The sequence below is a fragment of the Amphiura filiformis genome, chromosome 8, assembly GCF_039555335.1.
Source record: "Amphiura filiformis chromosome 8, Afil_fr2py, whole genome shotgun sequence".
NCBI lineage: Eukaryota > Metazoa > Echinodermata > Ophiuroidea > Amphilepidida > Amphiuridae > Amphiura > Amphiura filiformis.
The window spans coordinates 30026068-30048873 of record NC_092635.1 but is presented as its reverse complement, the minus strand read 5'-3'; the positions used below and the strand labels follow the sequence as shown (position 1 = coordinate 30048873).

Sequence of the window (22806 nt, the reverse complement as noted above, 5' to 3'; positions counted from 1 at the left end):
GCCAATATTAATGTTTTTAAAATCAGATAATGTGGCATTAATGTTAACAGCTTGAGCTCTATTACCAAGATAAGATTCAAACCACTCAAGTGTTGTACCTTTAATACCATAGTTGCTAAGTTTTTCAATTAAAAGAGAATGGTTAACACAATCAAAAGCCTTTTTGAGATCAAGAAATATTGCACTGGTGGCTTGTCCATTATCCATGTTTTTAAAAATGAAATCTTGAACATCATTCAGGGTAGTTGCTGTTGAGTGATTGCTACGGAAACCAGATTGGTTCTCTGACAGAATACCCATAGAAGTTAAATAAGAATATAATTGATTATGAACAGCTCTTTCAATAATTTTGGAAATGAGAGGCAGGACAGAAATAGGCCTGTAATTTCCAACATCCAATTTATCACCTGCCTTAAAATTGGGGTGACTTTAGCCAACTTCCAGTCTGTTGGATAAACAGATGTATTTAAAGAAAGATTACAAATATATGCTATAGAATGACAAATGTATGGTGCAGCTAGCTTCAACAACTTGACACTAAAATCATCCATACCAGGTGACTTATTGTTTGGAATATCGCAAATATGTTTATATACGAACTCTGGGGTAATATAACTAAACTTAAAAGTACTAGTACATGTATTAAAACTGTTGCTATTAATATTTACATCATCAAAATCTTTTAGCAAGTGTAGCCCCTATTGAGGTAAAATAATCATTGAATACATTGGCAGTTTCTTTAAGAGAAGATGTCAACCCGCTATCAGTATCACTTTTCACAGTTGTGATTGTTGAAGAAGATTTTGAAGGCAATAATTTCTTAATTGAAGACCAGAGCTTTTTAGAGTTACCTACATTTACTTGTGATAGAATCAGTATAAAATTTCTTTTTAAGAGTGTAACGCAACTTACGAGCCTTACCATAATAGAAATCGCGATCTTTGCAAACAGATAGAAATTCACTGGTGATCCATTCAGGTTGAGAACCTTTTATACGCGCTTCTCTCTGATAGGTGCATGGATATTACAGGCATCATTAAACATTGATTTCCATGTGTCTAAGGCTATATTTACATCATTAATACTTTTCGGGGTTGGCGTTAAAGGGACCATTCACAAACACTGGGGGGGGGAGGGGGCTGATGCAAAAATATTTCATCGGCCCTCCCTTTCAGACCTCAAAAATATCAGGACCACCCCCCTTTTTTTTTTTTTTTTGACATGGAAAATTACGAGTCAACCCGTACCCAGAAAAGCATATGATTATAAACACAATTTTCCCAGGAAAATTTGTGGTCATTTTTTAAAGGCCTCCTTAGGAGGGTCAAAACTTTTAAGCCCCCCCATTTTGCATCAGCCCCCAACAAGTGTTTGTGTCTTGTGAACGGTCCCCAACCAAAAAAGTTCTTTAGCCAAGAAAACCATAACTACCTGGTTCTTGAATTTTTGCAGGCCTATTTCAGACTGGCCTTTTTTGCAGGCATTTTTGCTTATCTACGTACTGCCCTCTTTTGCCAAAACAAACTTTACACGTGGGTGTGTCATGGCTCCGTCAATTATTAACTTTTAGGGGATACTATTTGCGAAATGTATTTTTCTCTTTTGAAGGATAACAGCTGTGGCACTAAACCTAGAATATTACATGAGAAAATAAAAACAAAAAATTTAAAAAATATTTATTGTGTTAAAATCTGATTTTATTGTGAACGAAAAGAAAGAAAGAAAGGCAATAAATCATAAATACATATATTAACTACCCTATACAAAGTGTACACGACCCGGAAGTACTGCTGTTGTGCATGTGTGCGAATGGCTGAATTGTGTGCATGTTTTGATCATTCATTGTTCATTTTTGTGTGCTCAGTGTCAATTGCTACGTGACAGAAAGCTTACGCGAAAATCTAATTTTGCGTGGATTTGTTTTTTTTCATAAAAGTGCTAGTTGGTAAGTATAAATCATTTACAAACAAGCCTGGCGAATATGTTTAAGCTTATAATGATTTGTATGTGTTTGTGTGTCACATGCATGGCATGGTGGTGCTTGGTTGTTGATATTATAAATTTGATAAAATTGATATTCAAACTTCAATCGAAAACATTGACGTGTCGTGTCATTGATGCAGACATAGACCTTAAGGGGGTACTACACCCCTCAATAAATTTGTGTCTATTTTTGCATTTTTATCAAAAACTAATAACACAGTGATAACAAAAGTTACGTATAGGGGCATGGAATCAATTACTACACTGGAATTTCAGTAACCCATGACAAGCGGTTCGTTATTTATGATAAGAAAAGAGGTACCGCTAGGATGTACCTCGTTTCCAATCATATATACTGAACCGCTTGTCATGAGTCACTGAAATTTCAGTATAGTATAAATTGGATTCCTTGCCCCAATAATATACAACTTTTGTTACCAGTGTGTTATTATTTTTTGAGAAAATTGCAAAAATAGTCTAAATGTACCACAGGGTGTGTACCCCCTTAAGGTACTAATTCGAGGAGCATAACAAACACCAAATTGGTGTCGTATGACCTTTGACATGCATGCATTCTTTTGTCGAGAGTTGACATGGTCTTTCAATTTGTGCCGAGTGTCCTTGGCAGACTTGACTATGTAGATATGCTAGGTGAATTCAAATTTGCCATCAAACTGCATCATTTTACATATCAAATTAAAGCCCTTGAGTAAAGAAAGCCAAAACTGCAAACATTTTTGTCATAGCACTTTCCGTAACAAAGTTACATCTTGTCAAAGATTGACTTTCATCAAAAAGATTCTGCTAGCAAAATTCCCCAAAAGCGGCATTTAGGGGTGTTTCTAGATCTTAGTCTCATGGCGATAGCAGCTTTTTTAATGGAACTGCTATCAAAATCCTCTAAAATTCCATAATGCGACTTGATTATCACCATAAAAATCATATATTTGGGTCAAGTAAAGTATAGAAAACATATTTATGTAGGTTTCCTTCACCGACCTATTCTCAAACAAAATTCAAATTTCTATGTAAATATGCATTGTGTTTGGGCCCCGGTCTCGGCGAATTTCGCTGACTAGCAAATGTGTTAACTAAGGTTTGCCTGGGACACCTAGACTATATGCTTCAGTGGTCATGAAAGGATTCAATATGGGCTCCAGGCACTCGGTTAAAATACAATGTGAAGCTGTGGAAAAGCATCTAAAAGGCAAAAATATATATGATTACAATTTAAAAATATCTGGTTCCTGCCAGGTGGGTTCGAATTTAGAACAAATATGCTAAAAGAAGTACAAAGAGCAATTTTGCTGAGTTGGTCATGGATGTTTTTGAAGGAGACATTTATATGAGACATTTTAGTCAGCTGCTTCAAATTCTCAGGTGAAATATATCCTCTACTTCCTACTTCCAGAGCAAGGAAATCAACAGTGAGCCCTTTATCTTTCAAATCGGACACAAGGCCGGCATACTTGTATACCTTCGTCATGTGGGAGCTAACAATGTTGGGCTCTAAAGGAACTGTAAGCTCGATAAGAAAGATTTTCTTAAGATTTGGCCAAAACATCACCAGGTCTGGACGCTGAGAGGAAGGCAAAATTTCTTGAGGGATGGTCGTGACTGTTTGCCAAGAATGATATGGGAGGTCTACATAGACCCTCACCCTAGGCATATTATCACCTGAACCTTTGCAGACGTTGGAGAGAAAGAATAACACAGAATCATGTCTCCAAGTATAACGACCTTGCTTCAACATATCCTGGCAGGAGTTGAGAATGTGACTCAGAGTTTGCTTATTGCCACAAAGAGGACACTTATCATTAAATAAGGACCGTTGTTGCCACCTACATGTACATAAATTGGCTAGTGTAGGAAGAGAATCAGTGGAAGCATTCAGAGCAAACTGTAACACTCCCTAGGCAATTCATAGATAATTTGCTTCCATGTCAGAGAAGACTCCTGGATCTTAAGGAGCTCAAGGAATTTGCCCTGAACCAGCAGAGTTTTCACTTTGTTGTCCCACAGAGAACGAATCTCTTCAGAAAATGAGATCTTTTTCACAACAGATTTAATTTTTACTGTACACCTTTCACTTTGTTCGGTTGAATTGTTATCAGTCTTATTACCAGTGTCATTTGTATGGTTACCTGCTTCAGTACTAAGCGATGACAAGGCTTTATTATATGTCCTGGCTATATTGCACAATAGAGAATTTGCGAGTGAATCTCTCTTCGCGATCAAGCTTCCCGGCAGAGTTCGAATTTGTTACAAAATTTTGCGTAGCAGTTTTTGGCTAATTCATCAGAATCAGGATACTTTCATATAATAAAGCACTATAAAAATTGCTATACAAATGCAAAATTGGGTAGCAGTTACTTCAAAATGTGGAGCAAACTGCTATGCGATACAGCCGAATTCGAACCCTGCTTCCCGGTGAGCGCTTCATAGACTCTAGGGTCTTGAGAATGTTTAAGATGGACAAACGCAGATGCGTGACACTCCTTATACAGATGTGATATGCTACGGAGTTCAAGGCTGCGGAAGCATAAAGCGCTGACATTGTACCCCCCCTTTGGTATATGAAGCCATTTCCGCAAATAACTGTGACACAGTGAGTCGAGTTTTATCAAGTCAGATGCGTTCATTTCGTGCACAGTCAAGTGATAACGGATGGATGGCAGAAAATATTTGGCGTAGATAGAAAACTCATATTCGTCCCTTATTACTGCTGCGTCAATGTTCTGAAGTTTCCGATCGAGCAGATCCTGGGTATGATTATAGATGTCAGCAGGTTTTCCATCTTTGGTAATAATTCCGCCTAAATACTTATGATCCTCATCCATCACTGTCGCAATGTTCGAATTACCGATCTTGAATTGAAGCAGTTTTAAACTACCACTGACGATAGACAATGATCTGCACTTCGATGGTTTCAAAGTGAGGCCCATTATGTCCACAGTTGAATTGATGTTGTTTATAATGCGTTGGTGGCTATCACGTCTGCTTGTCGCCAAGTTGAAATCATCCATGAAAGGATTCACAATGTGCGAAGGTTAGAGTCTTTGTTGAAATAGTAACCGTGTTTTTCCTCAGATTTTATGTAGTCCAGAATTGGATTAAAGCTCAACAGAAAATAAGCGGTGAGAGGGGTCACCTTGGAAAACTCCCTCTTAAACTCAAACACCTCGGAAGACCAATTTGGTGTTACCACCGTACCATCGAGAGTGTTGTAAAGATTGTCAATATAATTAATAATTTCCTGCGGAAAGTTATTTCTATGGAGAGTACTGGAAATGACTGAATGTGGCACAGAACCAAATGCATCTTTAAGATCAAACTATGTCAAGTGGATAGATCTATGGTTCAGTCTGGCATGGCGAATCAATTCAGACACAACAAAAGTATGGTCAAGGGTACCATTGAGGCCCTTAAGAAATGCCTTCTGCAACTCAATATCTAACAGACCATTGTTTTAGTCAAATCTGTCAGCCAAGAGGAGGTGGTAAAGTTTCCCAATGGCACTTGTAAGGGCTATCATTCTGAAGTTACCAGGATCATTTGTATCTGATTCAGGATCTTTATGGATAAGCTTCACAAGACTCATTGTCCAGTTCTGGGGTGGACACCCTGTCTCGAGGATCTTGTTGAAGAGGGTGGCCATAAATCTGTGAGTGCATGGTAACTTCTTTAGATGACCGTACATTATGCCATCGGGCCAGGTGCAGAAGTGGAACTCGTACTGTTAAAGACTTTGCGGATGTGAACAGGCCTGAAAGGTGACATATCAAATGGTTTAAAATTGTCATCACACGGAGGCACACTTAACCAAGGAAGCTTAGAGATAGCATCCAAATCAATCTCCTTAGGTATACTATATGATTTAGGATAGTAATCATCAGCAAATTCCTTAGTTGGCATCTTAAATGTGACTACGAGCAATTTGGCAGACTTTTGGCATATCAAGGGAGGGGCAAGGTTTAGATTTGTTTACAAGTACATTATTAAGTAGGACCCGTGAACAAGTTTTTTTGAAAATCTCCCTTTGAAACATTGTTGCACAGCCCCTTTACAGATTGTAAAGTGGCTTTTAGTTGGTAGGTTCCTTCATATTTTAATTCTATATGTAACTGTTTCATTTTACCTTTTTAGCTGCTGATCTGACAAGATGTCGAGCCAACCAATTGATACCAATTTCATGACGCTCACGCGTTTCATGTTGGAGGAGCAAACACGATGTGAGGGTGCGACAGGAGAGATGACACAACTTCTCAACTCATTAGTGACAGCAATCAAAGCTATAGCAAATGCAGTAAAGAGAGCTGGTATTGCAAAATTGTAAGTGTGTATTAAAACATATTGAAGCTGTAGTGAGCTTTAGCAAAAATTGCATTGATCATTTAAAGGCCCATTCAGTGATTTGCTCATCCGAATGATCGTAAAAATCATCAAAATTGAGATTTTAGTACTTTTGTCATTGTCATAGATGTGCTGACATAGCCTGCGAGTGGTTCAGCCGAAAGCCGTGTATTTAAGACAAAATCAGACATTTTACACGAATCTGTAATTTAGATACTGTCAGTATCTAAATTAGCTACATGTATTTGAATGGGGCTTCAACTTTGTCAGTACTGCTATTTTCTTCGTTTTTTTGCCAAATTTGTCATTTCAAAAATACCAAATTTGACAATTTGAATGACTTATCCTACACTTTTATAAAGCAATTTATAAACAATTTTAATTTGCTTACACTTGCGCTGGGATCACTGAATGGGTCTTTAATAGCGAGCGTGTAGAAGAATTCAAATAACACAGATATACTTTTGTAGGTCCTGTGGTTCTTGAGTTATGTTGTAAAGAGGGCTGAAACAACAACACTTTTATAAAACGTACATAACTCAATTAACAACAATAAATCAAGCAAGATTTCGAAGAATATGATTTGTAGTTAAGGGGGTACTACACCCATTGATTTTTTTGTGCATTTTTTGCATTTTGTGAAGAAATTACAAAAAAAAATTGGACAAAGTGGTATGCAAAATGAAGGGGCAAATCTTCTCGTTTTATTGGTGGCATCGGTATCGACGTAGCTTACATGCTTTTAAAAGTAGAAGCCAAAAGGTGGTACATCACTGATGATTTAAATTCACTTCATTTTGGAAAGCTTAATATCAACGGATTTCGTTAAAATTTTGGATATGTGTTGCTAACACGTTAGGGAAATAAAGTTGATATGTAAAATGGGAATAAGTGGTTCCTGATTTCTTTTATGACTTCATGAACTTGGTGCTCCACAACTAGCAAAAAAGGAACTGGTTAAAATGCTTCTATTTTCAATGTTGAGCTATATTTTGTATTTTTAACTTGCGACATTATTTCACTGAAACTTAATTAAGCCATAGGTAACAGGTTACCACAACCATACTACAGCAATGTTGAAAAAAAAGTGTATTTCTTGTCACCTATACCACCATATTGGGTAGTTTTCCGTAAGCTTACCTTTTGTGATTTTGGTAACTATTTTATATTTATTTGTGAAATCCGTCTCAACTAGGCATTCTAAATTGTACTCACCATTTACATCCCAAGGTATATTAGTATATCCACCTTGCACTTCTCGATATATATCCAGTTAAAGACAGAATATCAAAATTATTCCTCATTATGATACATTTTGTATCACAGACTCTCACATGTGTATTCAAAATTGATGCTTAAATTTGACCTGAACCAATTGACCTATAACCTGACATACGGTGACCTAATAGCCTTTTCTTCTCCTAACAACACATCAATAACAACATCAATATCAAATTGACTAATGACTATGCATCTATTGTGTAAGTGTTTATTTAATTTATTCAGTGTTATATATTTTGCAAGCACCACTAGATTTTCTATAGAGAGTATAACAAAGGATTTAATGTATTCTATTCATGTACCCTACTTGAACATGTTGAAAAGAATAAATTATGGTTTGTTATGAAACACGCATCTGAGTTACCAGGATACGGTAAACAAAAAATATATAGGGCTAAAATGACTTACTATACAATGGTTTAAAACACCTTTTTATTTATTTTTTAAATTTTTTTTATCTCACATGATCCGTGCATATATCGCCTCGCTATAAATGAAAAAATATTTTTTTAGACCAATCAAACCAATATATGGGTGTAGTACGCCCTTAATGAGCTTTTTTTTTGACTGCTTTGACCAACAATACCTCGTGTGGCCTTAAGGGTTGCTATAAACCCATATCCTAGCCCTAACCCTAAATCTAATACTGACCCCAACTTTCGAATTTAGTCTTAGAGTACAGTACTTTTGAATTGCTCGAGTGAAGTACATGTACAGTAGCGTATTTAGCCCTTTTTGAACGGGCGCGCGCCCCCCGGGTACAAAAAAGAGAGAGAGAGAGAGAGAGAGAGAGAGATAGAGAGAGAGGGGAGAGGGAGAGAGAGACAGGAGAGATCGAACTAGGCATGCTAGAGGAACGGGACATTAATTTGCAGGCTTCAAAATAGAAGTCAATTTAGGCCTTAAGTGACTATAGATAGCCCTATTTTGTAAGGGGGCTCTACTTTCTGAGCACGCTTCCAATTTGAGAGCACACTTGTAGGCCTATGGCATAAATTGCTTGGGCCGGGGCGGGCAAGTATGATGTTTTGAACATTTTGAGCAGTTACTAGTTGTATACCATTCAGGCGGCGGATTCAGGGGCGGCCCAGCCCCACCCCCACACTCCTCCCAAAAAAAAAAGAAGAAAGGAAGAGAACAGAAGAGAAAGAGGAAAAATGGAGAGAAAAGGAAGAGAAAAGTGTTCAAAATAAGACAAAACTGTGAGGGCCTTCCATCCTGGCCTATGGGTTTGAAAGCTACAAGCCCTCATCAGTTTTCACAGACCCAAACTCAAATTGTAAATTGTAGTGTAACACTGGTCCACATTATTTTGTGATTCTTGGTAAGATTTCAGACTTGAAAATCAATAACAGGTATTGCCATGGATTGAAGTCAGCATTGAATCCATCTTGTTGACTTTGGTGGCAAAATTTAGGGGACTGTCACTGAGTGCCAGACTAGTTTTACTAGTCATAAGGTTTGCTTACTGCTTATTACTGCTCCCTTAACCGGCTTGGTCGTCGGGGCACCACTGATGACATCTTGACAATCTCTCTCCATCTGTTCCTGTCTTCCACTGCCCTCTGTGATAAGGTGGCAAAGTTCAGGCCAGTCCATTCTCTTGTGTTGTCTTCCCATCTCTTTTTCTGTCTTCCTCTTCTTGTGCCAACCACTGTACCCTGTAGGATTGTCTTTGCTAAACCAGAGGAGCGAGAGATGTGGCCGTACCAACATAGTTTACGTTGCCTGACTGTTGTTAGTAGGTCATCGTAGGGACCAATAGCGTGCTTCACTCTGGTCCGCACCTCCTCGTTGGTCACATAAGGTTTGCTAGTCCTAAAAAAGGTTTGTTAGTCCCCAAAACACTCCCCAGGATAAGTTTTTAGCAGGTTTGCCGTCGGACAAGTTTAAAACTGTCAAGCTTTGGTCAGGAGTTGCTCTAACTTCTTCAGGGAAACGTACCTAAGAATGAGACATGTAGGCCGCCCTTGCCTACTGGTGGCTCTGAAAAGAGCTGTTCACTGAAGACTGCCCCTTGTCAACAGAGAACAAGCAGACCTTGCCTATCTGCTTATGTAAAAGGTTTGGTGGCTCTGAAAAGAGCAGTTCACTGATGACTGCCCCTTGTCAACAGAAAACAAGCAGACCTCACCTATCTGCTGATGCAACTGCAGAAAGTTTGCAACAAAGTAGGTTGCCCCATACCTAAGACTTCCCCTTGTCAGCAGAGAACAAGCAGACGTCGCTTATCTGCTAAATTAAGGGTTGACTGCCCCTTGTCAACAAAAAACAAGCAGACCTCACCTATCTGCTGACTTGTTATGAACTCCCGTCATAAAAGCCTATGCCACGATTCACCCAAATATTTTACACAGTTTCTTGTTATCGTCGAGATTGTATAGGGTAAATTAATACACTGCCCATGCACTACCAGCTGTTTGAAACATATTTTAAACATGTATCGTTTTTTTATTATTTATTTTGTTATCAGTTGTTTCATGGGTGTATGCATGTACATACATGTAATTTGTAACTGCATAAATTGTGTTTTATGGTGCTTGGACAGAGCTCTGGTCCTTGGATGTACCAGGTCAGGAAATAACACAGGATGTTCAATGGCCCACAAGGAGTATATAGTAGTATACAATTATTATTGTATATTTAAAAACTACTCATCCAGGTAATCGCTGGTAATTCTGCACAAAATTAGTGACCTGTGCCATTTTATTATTGAGCTGAATCTGACCTTTATATAAAATTTAACAAAATATATTTGCATTATTTAATTGTATCATGTGTTTTAACCCAAACTGCTGCGGAAGTATAAGCATACAGAGGAATTGGTCAATAATTTTTCAGACAATAAATTGTTAATTATTTACTTCATGACCAATGTACAAAATGACTCAGCAAATTTTAATACACTCAGTGTGTGCATCTTTTGTGACTTAAAAAATGGTTGATAGGCTCTGTGGAATGCAGGAATCATATAAAGTAATAATTCTTACCAGGTACTATTTAGTATTTTAGGTTGTAAATTTTTCTGAATCACTTTTGATATTAATTTTAAACAAAGTATGAAAATAATTTTTAAATTTTTAATCTACTTACAATAATGTAAAAAAATGGACAAACATTTGTTTAAAAAATGAAATTGGGCTACAAAAACAAGTTACTTTCCTGTAGATGGTTTGCAAATCAAATTGCAAAATGCTGTTTTTAATTTGTTTTATTTTATACCTCAATTCACCAATATTTTGTCAAATTAGGTTAGATATGAAGATTTTGTAGTAGAAAAATATCGATTGATTTTAATAGGAGTTGTTGATTTTTACATTGCTTGTAAACAAAATGTATGAGAAAAATCCCAAAATGACAAATTTTGCCATCAATTTTTTGCTTGAAAATAAACTTTTTCAAATAAAAACCGAAATGCACAGCCTACAGATTTTTTTGCCTTATAAATTCAAATGCATTTTATTAGCCTACACTGGCTATCCAGGCTTGTGCTTATATAGTATGCCCCTCATGGACCAACCTGGGCAAACAAACAAACAAACAAACATGTGAAAGAAGACTATCTAGAGATAATGAAGACTAAACTGTAATTCTTCAATTTGTTTCATTTCAATTTCAAATTAATTAAGTCTGATCTAATTAGACAGCTTGACTGATATGATATCTCCCAGGTGCAAGCTTCAATAATGAATACATGTTATCTGTAATAAATGCTCTACTCTAATAAACACCTGATATAATATTAAAATGATGAAAATATCATGTTAAATCCTAGAAAATGTCTATGAGTTACACAGCTTTTGTTGTAGTGTTGTGAACACTAACATACATGTATATTTGAAACTGATTTTGCAAATTATGATCTGCATGATCAAGCAGACAATAAACCCATACTATATGATTTTATTTATTTATTTCATTCTTATTTAACCTGGGTTGACCTTTTTTGCACTAGCATAATATTATTGTTCTCCAAGGTGCCCAGGTGGCAAAAGGCCAACATTAAAATACTCAAGATACCACATATAAAAATACAGAAAGGAACAATATACACAATAAAAAACTAGCACACATATTTAAAAAGGTAATCAGTAGAGAGAGAGAGAGTGGATCAGGGTCAGGCAGGACAGCAGGAGCAAACCCCCAACCACATGCGGGCAACAGGACCCCAACCCTGACCAAGGCACAGGGCTCCAGGCTGATCAGAGAGCAGGGCGACAACAACGATAATTGATCCTATCCCTGCCCCTAACCAGCCACATGAATCCCCAACAGCACCCCATCCAGGGAGAAAGGTCCAGCAATCCACAAGCGCCCAGGACACTACCCCGACTGTCCGTCCATACCCGAACCCCCATATTGCGCCTAAAGACATTATAAAAATACACATTAAAATACACTATAATTTAAAGACATATTGCACTAGTGCCAAACTATGGGCAAGTCCATTTGCGTTAACAGAAGGTCCATACTTCCACCCGAGTCAGGGGTGCCCGGACACGCCCGGTGGGGCTATTCAGTCAAGAGTTAGAGAATAAAGGTATTGTTTTTAGCCGCTGGAGTGCATCTATCGTCTCATAAAACACGGGCGACATCATTATTTTAAGTAGTTTTACATCAAAAATAATGATGTTGCTCGTGTTATATGCGATGATATATGCACGACAGCGGCTAAAAACAATACCTTTATTCTCATTCTTAAACACTTCAATTCAAATAAAAATATCATACAAATTTTAATCAAATTAAATCTACATTTTGCAAGGAATTACCTAGGGCTTAAAATGGATCAGTCCCGTTGTTGCTGTGCGCCTCCGATTGGTCCAAATAGCGAGTATGCATATCGCATTGACGCACACGCGCTGACCCGTGTCATATCACACGGGTAAAACTGGGTAAGAACCAATAAGATTGCAGGAACGTTCTCAAGTGTTTAAGAATATGCCATATCAATTTAAAAAGTAATACCTTGTTTTCGTTCTCTAATTTGATGCCGTTTAGAATGGGTATTGCAGGTTCTACCAATACTACCGGAGATGAACAAAAGAAACTTGATGTCCTTTCAAATGATCTCTTCATCAACCAACTCAAATCCTCCTACACATGCAGCATCTTAGTATCGGAAGAGAATGAAAACATTATCGAGGTAGAGACTGAGAAGAAAGGGAAGTACATTGTGGCCTTTGACCCCTTGGATGGGTCATCAAATATTGACTGTCTTGTCTCCATCGGCTCTATATTTGGGATTTGGAAAAAGGTATTTTTCATTTTATTTGCATCCTTTTCTGCTGCAATTGTTGTTAGAAGGTGACCCCAACCAAACCACACTTTGTGTGTTGAGGCAGTGATCTGATTGTAACACATGAATTTCTGTCGATAAAGCCTATAGATCAGGGACTCTCAACTGGCGGCGCGTGCACCACTTGTGGCGCATCAACGCAAGCTTTACTGCTGGATCCCACGATGTGACGCTATGGTCGCTCGCTAAGATGGTGGTGCTTGAGCCATTCTATTTTTTAAAGGTGGAGCTTACTTTACTTTACTTGAGAACCCCTGCTATAGGTTAACTTACTTACATGTTTTCTACCTTGCAATGAGGCCCATCACCCAAATACAATTATCCCAAGTTTTGAGTTAAATTGCTTCAGCAGTTTAGATTCTAGAGGCAAAAATGTGTGGCTCATAGAACAGATACAAAAATGTTTATTTGAGGCCTAAAATTTCACTGGAGTTGCGTGAAATATATGAACTTTCACCTGTACCAAAATCTTCATTTTGATTGGTAATGTGAGAGGATGAGGCTGCCGAGTGGGTCAATCACCTACCTTATAAACAAGCTTATTAACCCTAACAAGCCTGAATACTACAAAATACTACAAACAATTTCATGGCGCGTGTGTGCATCCCACGGGATGTGATGACGCATGCACCTAAGTGATATATGTGTACATCCATATCAAAACGATGCACTTGTCGGCTGCTACATGTGTCTCATTTCACATAATAGTTATACTCATCTTCGAAGTGGAGGTCACTTCAAATCATCCCAAGTCACATGGTTTAGGAATACAAAGAACATTCCTCATACAATTTGACTTGGGGATGATTTGAAGTGACCTACACTTTATATGAGTCTATGTTTATTCCTAGCTATTATGTGAAATGAGACACATGTAGCAGCCGACGAGTGCATCAACTTCTTTGTAGGTTTTCTCTCTTTATTTCAACCTTCTTTCCCTCCAAGTCGCCAACTAGGCCTCCGGGCGTTAGGGTTAATATGTTGAAATATCTTAAGATTTATATAATAACTAGCAATATATATGTTGTTGTTGTTTTGCATAGGAATCTACAGGACCAGCTACACTTGCTGATGTGTTGCAACCAGGTAATAAGCAGGTAGCTGCAGGGTACGCCCTCTATGGTAGCGCAACAATGTTAGTCTTCAGTACAGGGTGTGGTATCAATGGTTTTATGCTGGATCCGGTAAGATAGCACTTGTTTTTTGTACTGGTAATTGTTTATTTGACATGCATAACACTACATAAACTGTTCATTTCTTATGGATTGAAAATATAAATAAAATTTTCCTTGAAAAAAAAATAAAGCATTACCACAAGTTCTGTTTGAGACAAGTGATTACTCTCACTCACCTTGGCAGACCCAAAATGTAGTTTTAACATTGATGCAATTGACCTATGAGATCTCTTGTTGCAAAATCCGCAAAATGTAGAATTCCAGTTGCACCATTTGTTACCATAATAAGTTTTTTTAGGAACACCAACCCTCTCGTGGTGATTGACTGTGGGGGTTGATTGAGTGTGTCTTAAAGTCAAATGTTTAATTCTTCCATGGTCTGGGTATGCGCTGGTGATTAATGGCGTCGTGTCTTGTTAACTCTCTTATCACGTCTCGCCTTGATTTCTGTAATTCCGCTTTGGCTGGTATCACTTCTGATCAAATTCTCCGCCTCCAGAGGATCCAAAACTCTGACGCCCGGCTCATTGTTAAAAAACGTAAATATGATCATGTTACCCCCATACTTTATGAGCTTCATTGGTTACCCATAAAATTCCGGATTCAGTTTAAATTATGTGTGTTTGCTTTACTGGCACTTTGAGGGTACCCTTCCTTCTTACCTCTCCTCGGTTCCAGAGGTAGAATTCGATGGTATCGCATCGCATTTTGCGATGCAATTTCCATCAACTGCTATGCACTTTTTCAAAATGCATCGCTAAAAGTGCTATACATAAATTTGAGCTAAATTTCACGTCGCATTTGCCTCAAAAGTTCCCCAATGCATCGCTATTTGCGAGCCAAATTCCGCGATACGCCGCATTTACCTCAAAACACATCTGGATGATCTGGAATTCCCCGAAAATCAAAAACATCACGCAGTCGGTATTTGCTCATTCTCGTTACATCTAAGATAATTATGCTGTATTCCGTTGCAAAAAGAAGACAAAGCAATGTTGGGTACCATATTGCGGAATCTGTCGTGGTTGATTGCTTATGTCATGCTTATGTTTACTAGCGTTACTCCCCCCAACACATGTTCCTGGTGAAGGGAGTTACCAAGACCATAAGATCAGCAACCTTCGGAAGCTTGCAATATTTTTACGGGGATGAGATAATGTCGAGATAATGTTGAACAAAAATTAGGTGAAAAGTTTACTGAAGACCTAATCAGGTTTTATCGTTTTTGAAGGTTTTTTTCATCTGTGGTATTTTTGCTGTTCTTTATGGTCGTGGAGCGACTTTACCAGGTTTGTAAAATTGCAACATTATTTTTCAATGCTCATTCCTCGCGATAAAAGTATAGGCCTACCCTTTTTTCAAATGCTATGATCCTGCTTCGTGCATATAATTATATTTGCTAATTGCCCTCAAACTCTGCCCTCGAGTGTGACATGTGATCGTCTGGGGGCTTTATAGCCGAGATTTGAAGACAATGACAGAAGTTGTAGATTCGCTACGCAAATATAAATATTGCATCGCAAAATCCTACGCATTTTTCTTTTTTTGCATAGCAAAATAACTGCTATGCAAAATTTGGAAACTGCTATACAAACATGTGTTTTGCATCGCACAAACAGCTATGCAAAAAAATTGACTGAATTCGAACCCTGCTCGGTTCTCTGTACTTATGTTCCTCAGCGCTCCCTCCGTTCATCATCTGAAAAACTTCTCAGGACCCGTGTGTTAATTTATCATCTGCCGGTCAGTGTTCCTTTCGTTATGCTGCCCCTGTAGCTTGGAATTCCCTTCCCAACAACATCAACATCCGCAATATCACTTCTCTCGCTCAATTCAAATGTAGTCTCAAAACTCATTTTTTCCAACTTGCTGTCCCTGAATCTTAAGGTTTTTTGTGTTTCACTGTGTGTCCTTTGCTTTTTTGTCTTCGCGCCCTGAGATCTTTTTGATGATTTTTGCGTGGTATAAATACGCTCCATTATTATTAATGATGACCAAGAGGTCAATCATTTTGTCATGAACGTGGATCAGTCAATCAGGGTGCTTGTTCATCACTTCTGCATCCACACTAGACGCACACTAGACGCACACTACACACCACAGAAGATTAAAAAATTACTTAACCATGACCTTTAAAATCCTTATGTAACAGCCTGCTTGAAAATTGATACATCAGTTTTGTTCAAGCTGAAACAATCAAAATAAAAACATTTACTAAAATTGGTACATTGTTGTATTTTAAGAACAGTGAAATGAATTAACAGTAAAATTGCCTTATTCTACTTTGTGTATTTTTGTTAAATCTTCAGTGTTTTTTTTAATTCTGTGTAAAGATTTATATTTTATTGCATTTTTTTATTTTGTATTCAAATTTTGAGTTTTAGTGACAAGATTTTCTTGTTATTCATTTCTGCAGGCAATTGGTGAATTTGTGTTAACAAATCGTCTGATTGAGATCAAGGAAAGAGGCAAGATATTTAGCATCAATGAAGGCTATGCACAATATTGGGATGCAGCAGTGGCAGAATATGTCAAAAACAAGAAATTCCCTGAAGTAAGTATAATTCTAAGATTCTAAAATGATCTAACAAGACAAAAATAGTGTATAATATATATAGTTCAACCCTCACTCTGATGAATACCACAACACCAAACACCTTGTGTGCTTCCTGCCTGTGGAGGAGTGTTAGAATGGGCGATATAGAATTAGATGTATTAAAAACACAATATCATGTGTTTATAAGTATATTTGTGCATCTTTAGATAGGGGGTGCACCTGGGGACTTGGTGACTGAGGTGTGTCACAAATAGGCTTATGTTTAGAGTAAACCCGGGCTAGAGTGTTACAAGTTGATATTTCCAAGGGCCATTAGACCGAAAACCAAATAACTGGGTTATAAACTCCAAACTTCACCTAAACCCTAACCTAAGTCCAAATCCTAACTCTAAACATAACCCTAACCCAAAATCTTACCACAAATCAAATCCTAACACTAACCCTAGAATCATATCCCTAACACTATCCCTAATGCTAACTTTATCACTAACCCTAATCCTAACATAAATGCCCTAAATCCTAACTTTAAACTTTTCTCAGACTAATGACCCTTCTGATTAATGGACTGTACCCGAGCTGGAACCCAAAAACCACATCTCAGCACACATCTGAGTACCAGAGACTGCCTTCTAAGGAGAGGGAGAGCAATCACTCTCTAATGCTCTCCTTGAATCTGATATAGGAGAGTGATTTTTAGCTCTCCTTCGTTGACCATTCGCTCCTTACATTCTACTGTAAATGCTCTAAACAGTTCTCATTGAATGCTCCAGTAGAGCTATTTAATGCTCTCTAGCAAATTCCAAAAGACAGTCCATGGAGTACTTTGTTGTGTCTTTTATAAGGAGCATAATAATTTCAAAGTTAGACAAAAATGAAGCTACTTTCACAAAAGGTTCAGCATCATCGTTTAGTGCATGGGTTGCTAATCTGCAGACCTTGATAGAATCCAAAGCGACTCACAAAGCCATTTCTTACAAAAAAAGATATAAAAGTAGTACCTAAAACAAAATTTAGCAATACTCTGAATGCAGCCTGTCAAACTATCTGAACTGAGCAATTCGGCCCTCAGGTTCACAAAAGCTGGTTCCCTGTGATTTAGTGTCAGTTAGGCTGTAACTACCAGTGGCGTAGATTTCTTTTTGACATTGGTACAAATGGTACAAATGAAAAATTTTGCCATTTTGAAGCTAAACTGATAAAATGTTGTGCAAAATTGGAATAAATTTGCATGTAGCATGAAAAAATTTGGGCTTTGGGGGCTAAAATGGCTAAATATGAGGTTAATTTGGTCAGAAACCCACATACAGCCGTCAGCATTGGGGGATGATTGTATGGACCATCCCCCTGGCAAAATATTGGGGGGGGGATTTATCCCCCATCCCCCAGGATCTACGCCTATGGTAACTACCAGATAAAACCACATTATGTGACCAATTTGTGCTATTTGGTGTATATAGCTTTGCATCTGTTTTTCAAAGTAATAATTAAAAACATCATAATGAATTTGATATCAGTAGTTATTGAATTGGAATGGAAATTTTAATTAAGTGTTGCAGCTAACTTTATGGTTCTGAAATTACAATATAATTGGTATGTTATAATGTGCAGGTGGTCTTCAATGTGACGTGTTCTAAAGTTTGTTCGGCTTATATAAGGCGGAAAAAAATAAGACTCATAACACAGTGTATTGATATAGAATGGTTTGCATGCTGTCAGGCGCAGTGCTTATGTTAGTTGTGCATTGCGTAACACTGGCGTGTCCATGATCTGTTCCTGCGGGTGGCTTTCAGAGTTATGCGGGGGGCTTAATGGCTAAATTGCCAAAAAACGGCTGATTTTACATGATTTTTAACAAAGTGCGGGGTGCTTCAGCCCCCAAAGCACCCCCTGGACACGCCACTGCGTAATGCGTGACTGGCGCATGCTGGTGTGCATTTACGCGAGCATAATTTCCGCCTTATATAAGCCGAACAAACTTTGTAATATAGTTCAAGCTATGCTTTTTATTGCATGAGCAATACAAATGTAGGATTCTGTGTTTAAGAATCTGGTCAGCAACCTGGGTGCCAATAACAAATTTCTGATAGCCTCTTGTATAGCCGGTCCATGGTTGCCTAATGACTTTAAACAATATCCGCAAATAACTCTAACTAAGCAAGTCCACAATTGGAAATGCAAAAAGTTTGGCCTCTAAAGAGCTAGATTTGGGCCCAAATAGCAATGTGTGTGTAGGGAGGGGGCATTGACTTTTAATAGGTGCTGATTTTGTAGAATATTAAATCTGCCATGGCAACTATCAGAAATTGGTAGTTCACAAGTTTTACAATATAGAATGTGAGGATATCATTTTATTTGTCCGAAGATTTTCCTGTTTATGATCTTAAAAAATTTGAATGTAACAAATTGTACTTTCTCTTCGGTCAAATCTCACAATTTGTTTTTCTTTCTTATATCATTCTTTTCTATTTCAGGATGGCAAGTCACCATACAATGCCCGATATATTGGTTCCATGGTAGCAGATGTCCATCGTACCTTTATGTATGGTGGAATCTTCTTGTATCCCGGCAACACAAAGAGCCCCAATGGCAAGGTCAGTTAATGTTAGCAAAATGGACACACAGCTTGCATGACAATATATGAAAATGTTACACGTCTTACAATGAAAATATTAGGCAGAGGCACCCTATTAAACATTAGCTTTGAATCTTTATTTATTTACTCTATGTGACCCGTCACATCAAACAGGCCCGGAAGTCGGTGCTCCTCATTTTGATAGTGCCAGTCAAACACATTAATTCTATTGTTGAAGAGGATAATAAGCTTGTACCCAATTGTATAAATCTCTAACAGTTGCTTGCTTTGGCTATACCTTGTTCAAGTGGGGGATACAAAGTACTGCATTTTGTCTAGGTATGTTTTAGCCAACCATTAACAATGAGACTGAGAGGACATTCCTGAACCTTGTTGACTTGTGGATGGTTTGAATTGGCCGCCACTTATGATTGTTTAATATTCATTCCCAGCAATATGGTAAAAGAGACACAATGTAGCACTGACATAAGGGTCCTTATGATGTGACAGGTCACATATATACCCCGGCTTGCCTGGGTGAAGTAAAATTGATTTAAAAGGGCATTTTGTGATCCACAGCATCATCCCCCTACTTTTTTTCAAAAATTTGAGAATTTTTATACCACTAGAAAGTTAGAAACCTCTGGCTACATAATCTTTATGTACCCAAAAATTTCTTGCAGATTAATTCGTTTAACAAAAATATCGTCAAATTTGAATTTCGTTCTGGTATACCATAACAAATTACAACAGTGGCCTATGGAGCAGTGTAATACACATAATCATGCATAACTCGAAAACGCAAAATCAAAATCAACAAATTTTGGGAATAAGATTTTTTCGTGGATATCAACTGGAAAATTAAATGGAATCACCAGTCAGCATTGTGACCAAATCCTTTGGTCTTCAGCTGATTAGGTGAACTAGGTTTGTCTGAGGTCAGACGGAAACAAAGATGCTTGATGACCTAATCCCAACCATATAATTCTCAATCACTTGTAAAATTTCAGTTCAACTTACTCCCAAGATGTGACGGACAAAAAATGCTACTTTTTATGTAAAATTAATCAATTAAACTGACAGGTATCAGCAAAGATGTTGGACATTGGGCTATTCCAGTTGAAATCCACACTACCCCTGTGGAAGATTTTGGAAATATCTTCCCCAGGGGGAGTATGTTTTTCAAATGTAATTGGTCAGGGTATGTCATTTTGAGACCCATACTCCCTCTGTGTTATGGCTTTACTTATATCTGGAGTGAGTATTTCAAATGGAAGTTACCCAACAGTCTATTTTATTTGAAACTTATACTCCCTCTGTGGAAGACTCCAGCTTAATATTCCACAGGGGTGGTGTGGATTTTAAATGGAATGGCCCATTAATGTTGCCTCATCATGATTGATGTTATATTGGTACCAATATTATACTAATTTACACATGCACATTTTTATGTGCTAGTCTTATCTCAACACGTTCATTTTGATCAGGTTAAAAATTTGAAGTCAATCATAAATTTTACGCTATTTTGATAATTTGCTGTCAACTGAAATGACATGATATGTGATACTAGTGAAAGATAAAAAAGTCCAAAATACACAAGATAATATTTAATGAATGAATGAAGCAAAATTTGTGAAAATATAACTTAGAGAGCATTATCTTTTGAAAAGCTTAACAGTTCACATGTTATTCAGGCTGCCTGCCAGATGTAGGAGAAAATCCTTATGTTAAGACAATGTTGTTTGATTTTAGTGACTCGTAAAAGGGATAAAAATATAATAGCATCCCTCTGCATTATTTCACCATGTGCCCAGTAAGAAATTATTAGTTATTAGGTGAAGTGAAGGTATGGTACAGGAAATTATCGTGTGCGAAGTGTCATACAGGGTGAAGCCGAAGGCTGAACCCAGTATGACACTCAGTGCACAATATTTTCCTGTACCATACCAATGCTGAACCTAATAACGAATTTATCATACCACTAAGTCATTCTAAATATTGAAATGATTATGTTTTTATACATTTAATTGTTGCAAAATAGGAAAAACATTACAAAAATTAGATGACTGTTCCGCGCATTACGTATCACGTGCATTTTACACGCCTGGTTTACGCGTATTGTGCTTGTGCATTACGCCCTCACTGACTAGATATTAAGCATAAATACGTACTCACTGACTAGAAAATAATATCCGGTTTGCGGTGTTCTTTGATGTTTCCCTTAGTGGTATGATAAAAGCGTATGTTTGTTTGCATTGTGAGAATAGTGCTTGTGCTGATAAAGCATGCATGCTCACATGCTCAAGCTTAAAGACACAAATTATTGTTAGATATCAGACTTTTGCTGATAAATGACAAAGGTGCACTATTTTTGTATCCATGCATGACAAACCAATAATGGCAGTTCGAGTTACCCTAGCGTTATGCACAAAGCACTTCTGATTCAGTTCTCTTTGGGTCTAATCTTTTTCAGTGACGGTGCTTGGAAAAATAAAATATTTTTCTTTTTTTTTCAATTTTTGCGCAAGATTTTGCGATTTTGAAACACCACCAAAAAAAACATTCCTGGTGCGGTCACTAATCTTTTTGTTAACTAGAATTCAAATTTTTATTATGTATTTGTATTTTATCATACAGTTGAGGCTGTTGTATGAGAGTAGTCCAATGGCATTCCTAATGGAGCAAGCTGGCGGTCTGGCAACAACCGGCAAAGAAGACATCCTAGACATTGTACCAACAGACATCCACCAGCGCTGTCCTACCATCATGGGCTCTCCTGATGACGTCAGGGACTTCATGAGACTTGTGAAGAAACATTCAAAGTAGATGTAGGGAGATTTTATTTAAATCTTGGGTATTTTTAGTTCAAATAACTGCCAATCCAGAGTTGTTTTAGAGGTTGCATTATCAAAATGTATTTTAACCCCATGCCACTACCAGCCAAATTGATGGCCTTTTGATTGGTTACAAAGAAGGCTATATCATGTATGGAGCCAATCAGAGATATGGTAAGAATAGTCAGTATGGCTGAGGGGGGTTAATATTCAAATTACTATGAGATGTAAAAGCTCTATTTTGATTGGTTACTCAGGTGATTATATCATGTAATTAACCAACCAGAGGCACTGTAAGAAAGGCAGTAGTGTCCATGGGGTTAACTAAAGTGACTTGTAAGCATAGAATAATACAGACTATGCACCAACAGTCAAAGTTGTGTGTGGTTAGTGTGTATCTCTTTAGTCTATGCCTGTAGGTTACATTAGCTACACATCTTTTTTTATAGTGCAAATTCTAAAAATATGAAGAGATGTCATCAACTTGACAGACAAGACAACACCACATTGAGACAAGGGACATTGTGAAGTAGCAATAATCATTCCTTGAATCAGTTATATGCTGTAAAAGTGGTAATTTTTGAGTGTATAATTTTTCACTCTTTGCCAATTTTGATCTACATCCTGAAATAAACACAATTCACACATATTTATTTATTATCGTGGTATCTGTGTTGAGCATCTAAAGTGTGAAAATTAATTTTCAGCAAAAATTTTTACTTATTACAGTAATGTGGAGGATTGAGTATTTG

The 22806-nt window shown here is 37.5% G+C and overlaps 1 protein-coding gene across 1 annotated transcript; it reads left to right on the top strand.

Moving 5' to 3' along the window:
* The first annotated feature begins 1785 nt into the window (after positions 1-1785).
* LOC140158929 (fructose-1,6-bisphosphatase 1-like) lies at positions 1786-22651 on the top strand. Its single transcript, XM_072182205.1, has 7 exons — positions 1786-1945; positions 6130-6315; positions 12619-12874; positions 13960-14100; positions 16508-16645; positions 19120-19239; positions 21858-22651. Exons 2-7 carry the CDS (start codon positions 6146-6148, stop codon positions 22044-22046), a joined length of 1014 nt encoding a protein of 337 aa, XP_072038306.1. The 5' UTR covers positions 1786-1945; positions 6130-6145; the 3' UTR covers positions 22047-22651.
* Positions 22652-22806: the final 155 nt, after the last annotated feature.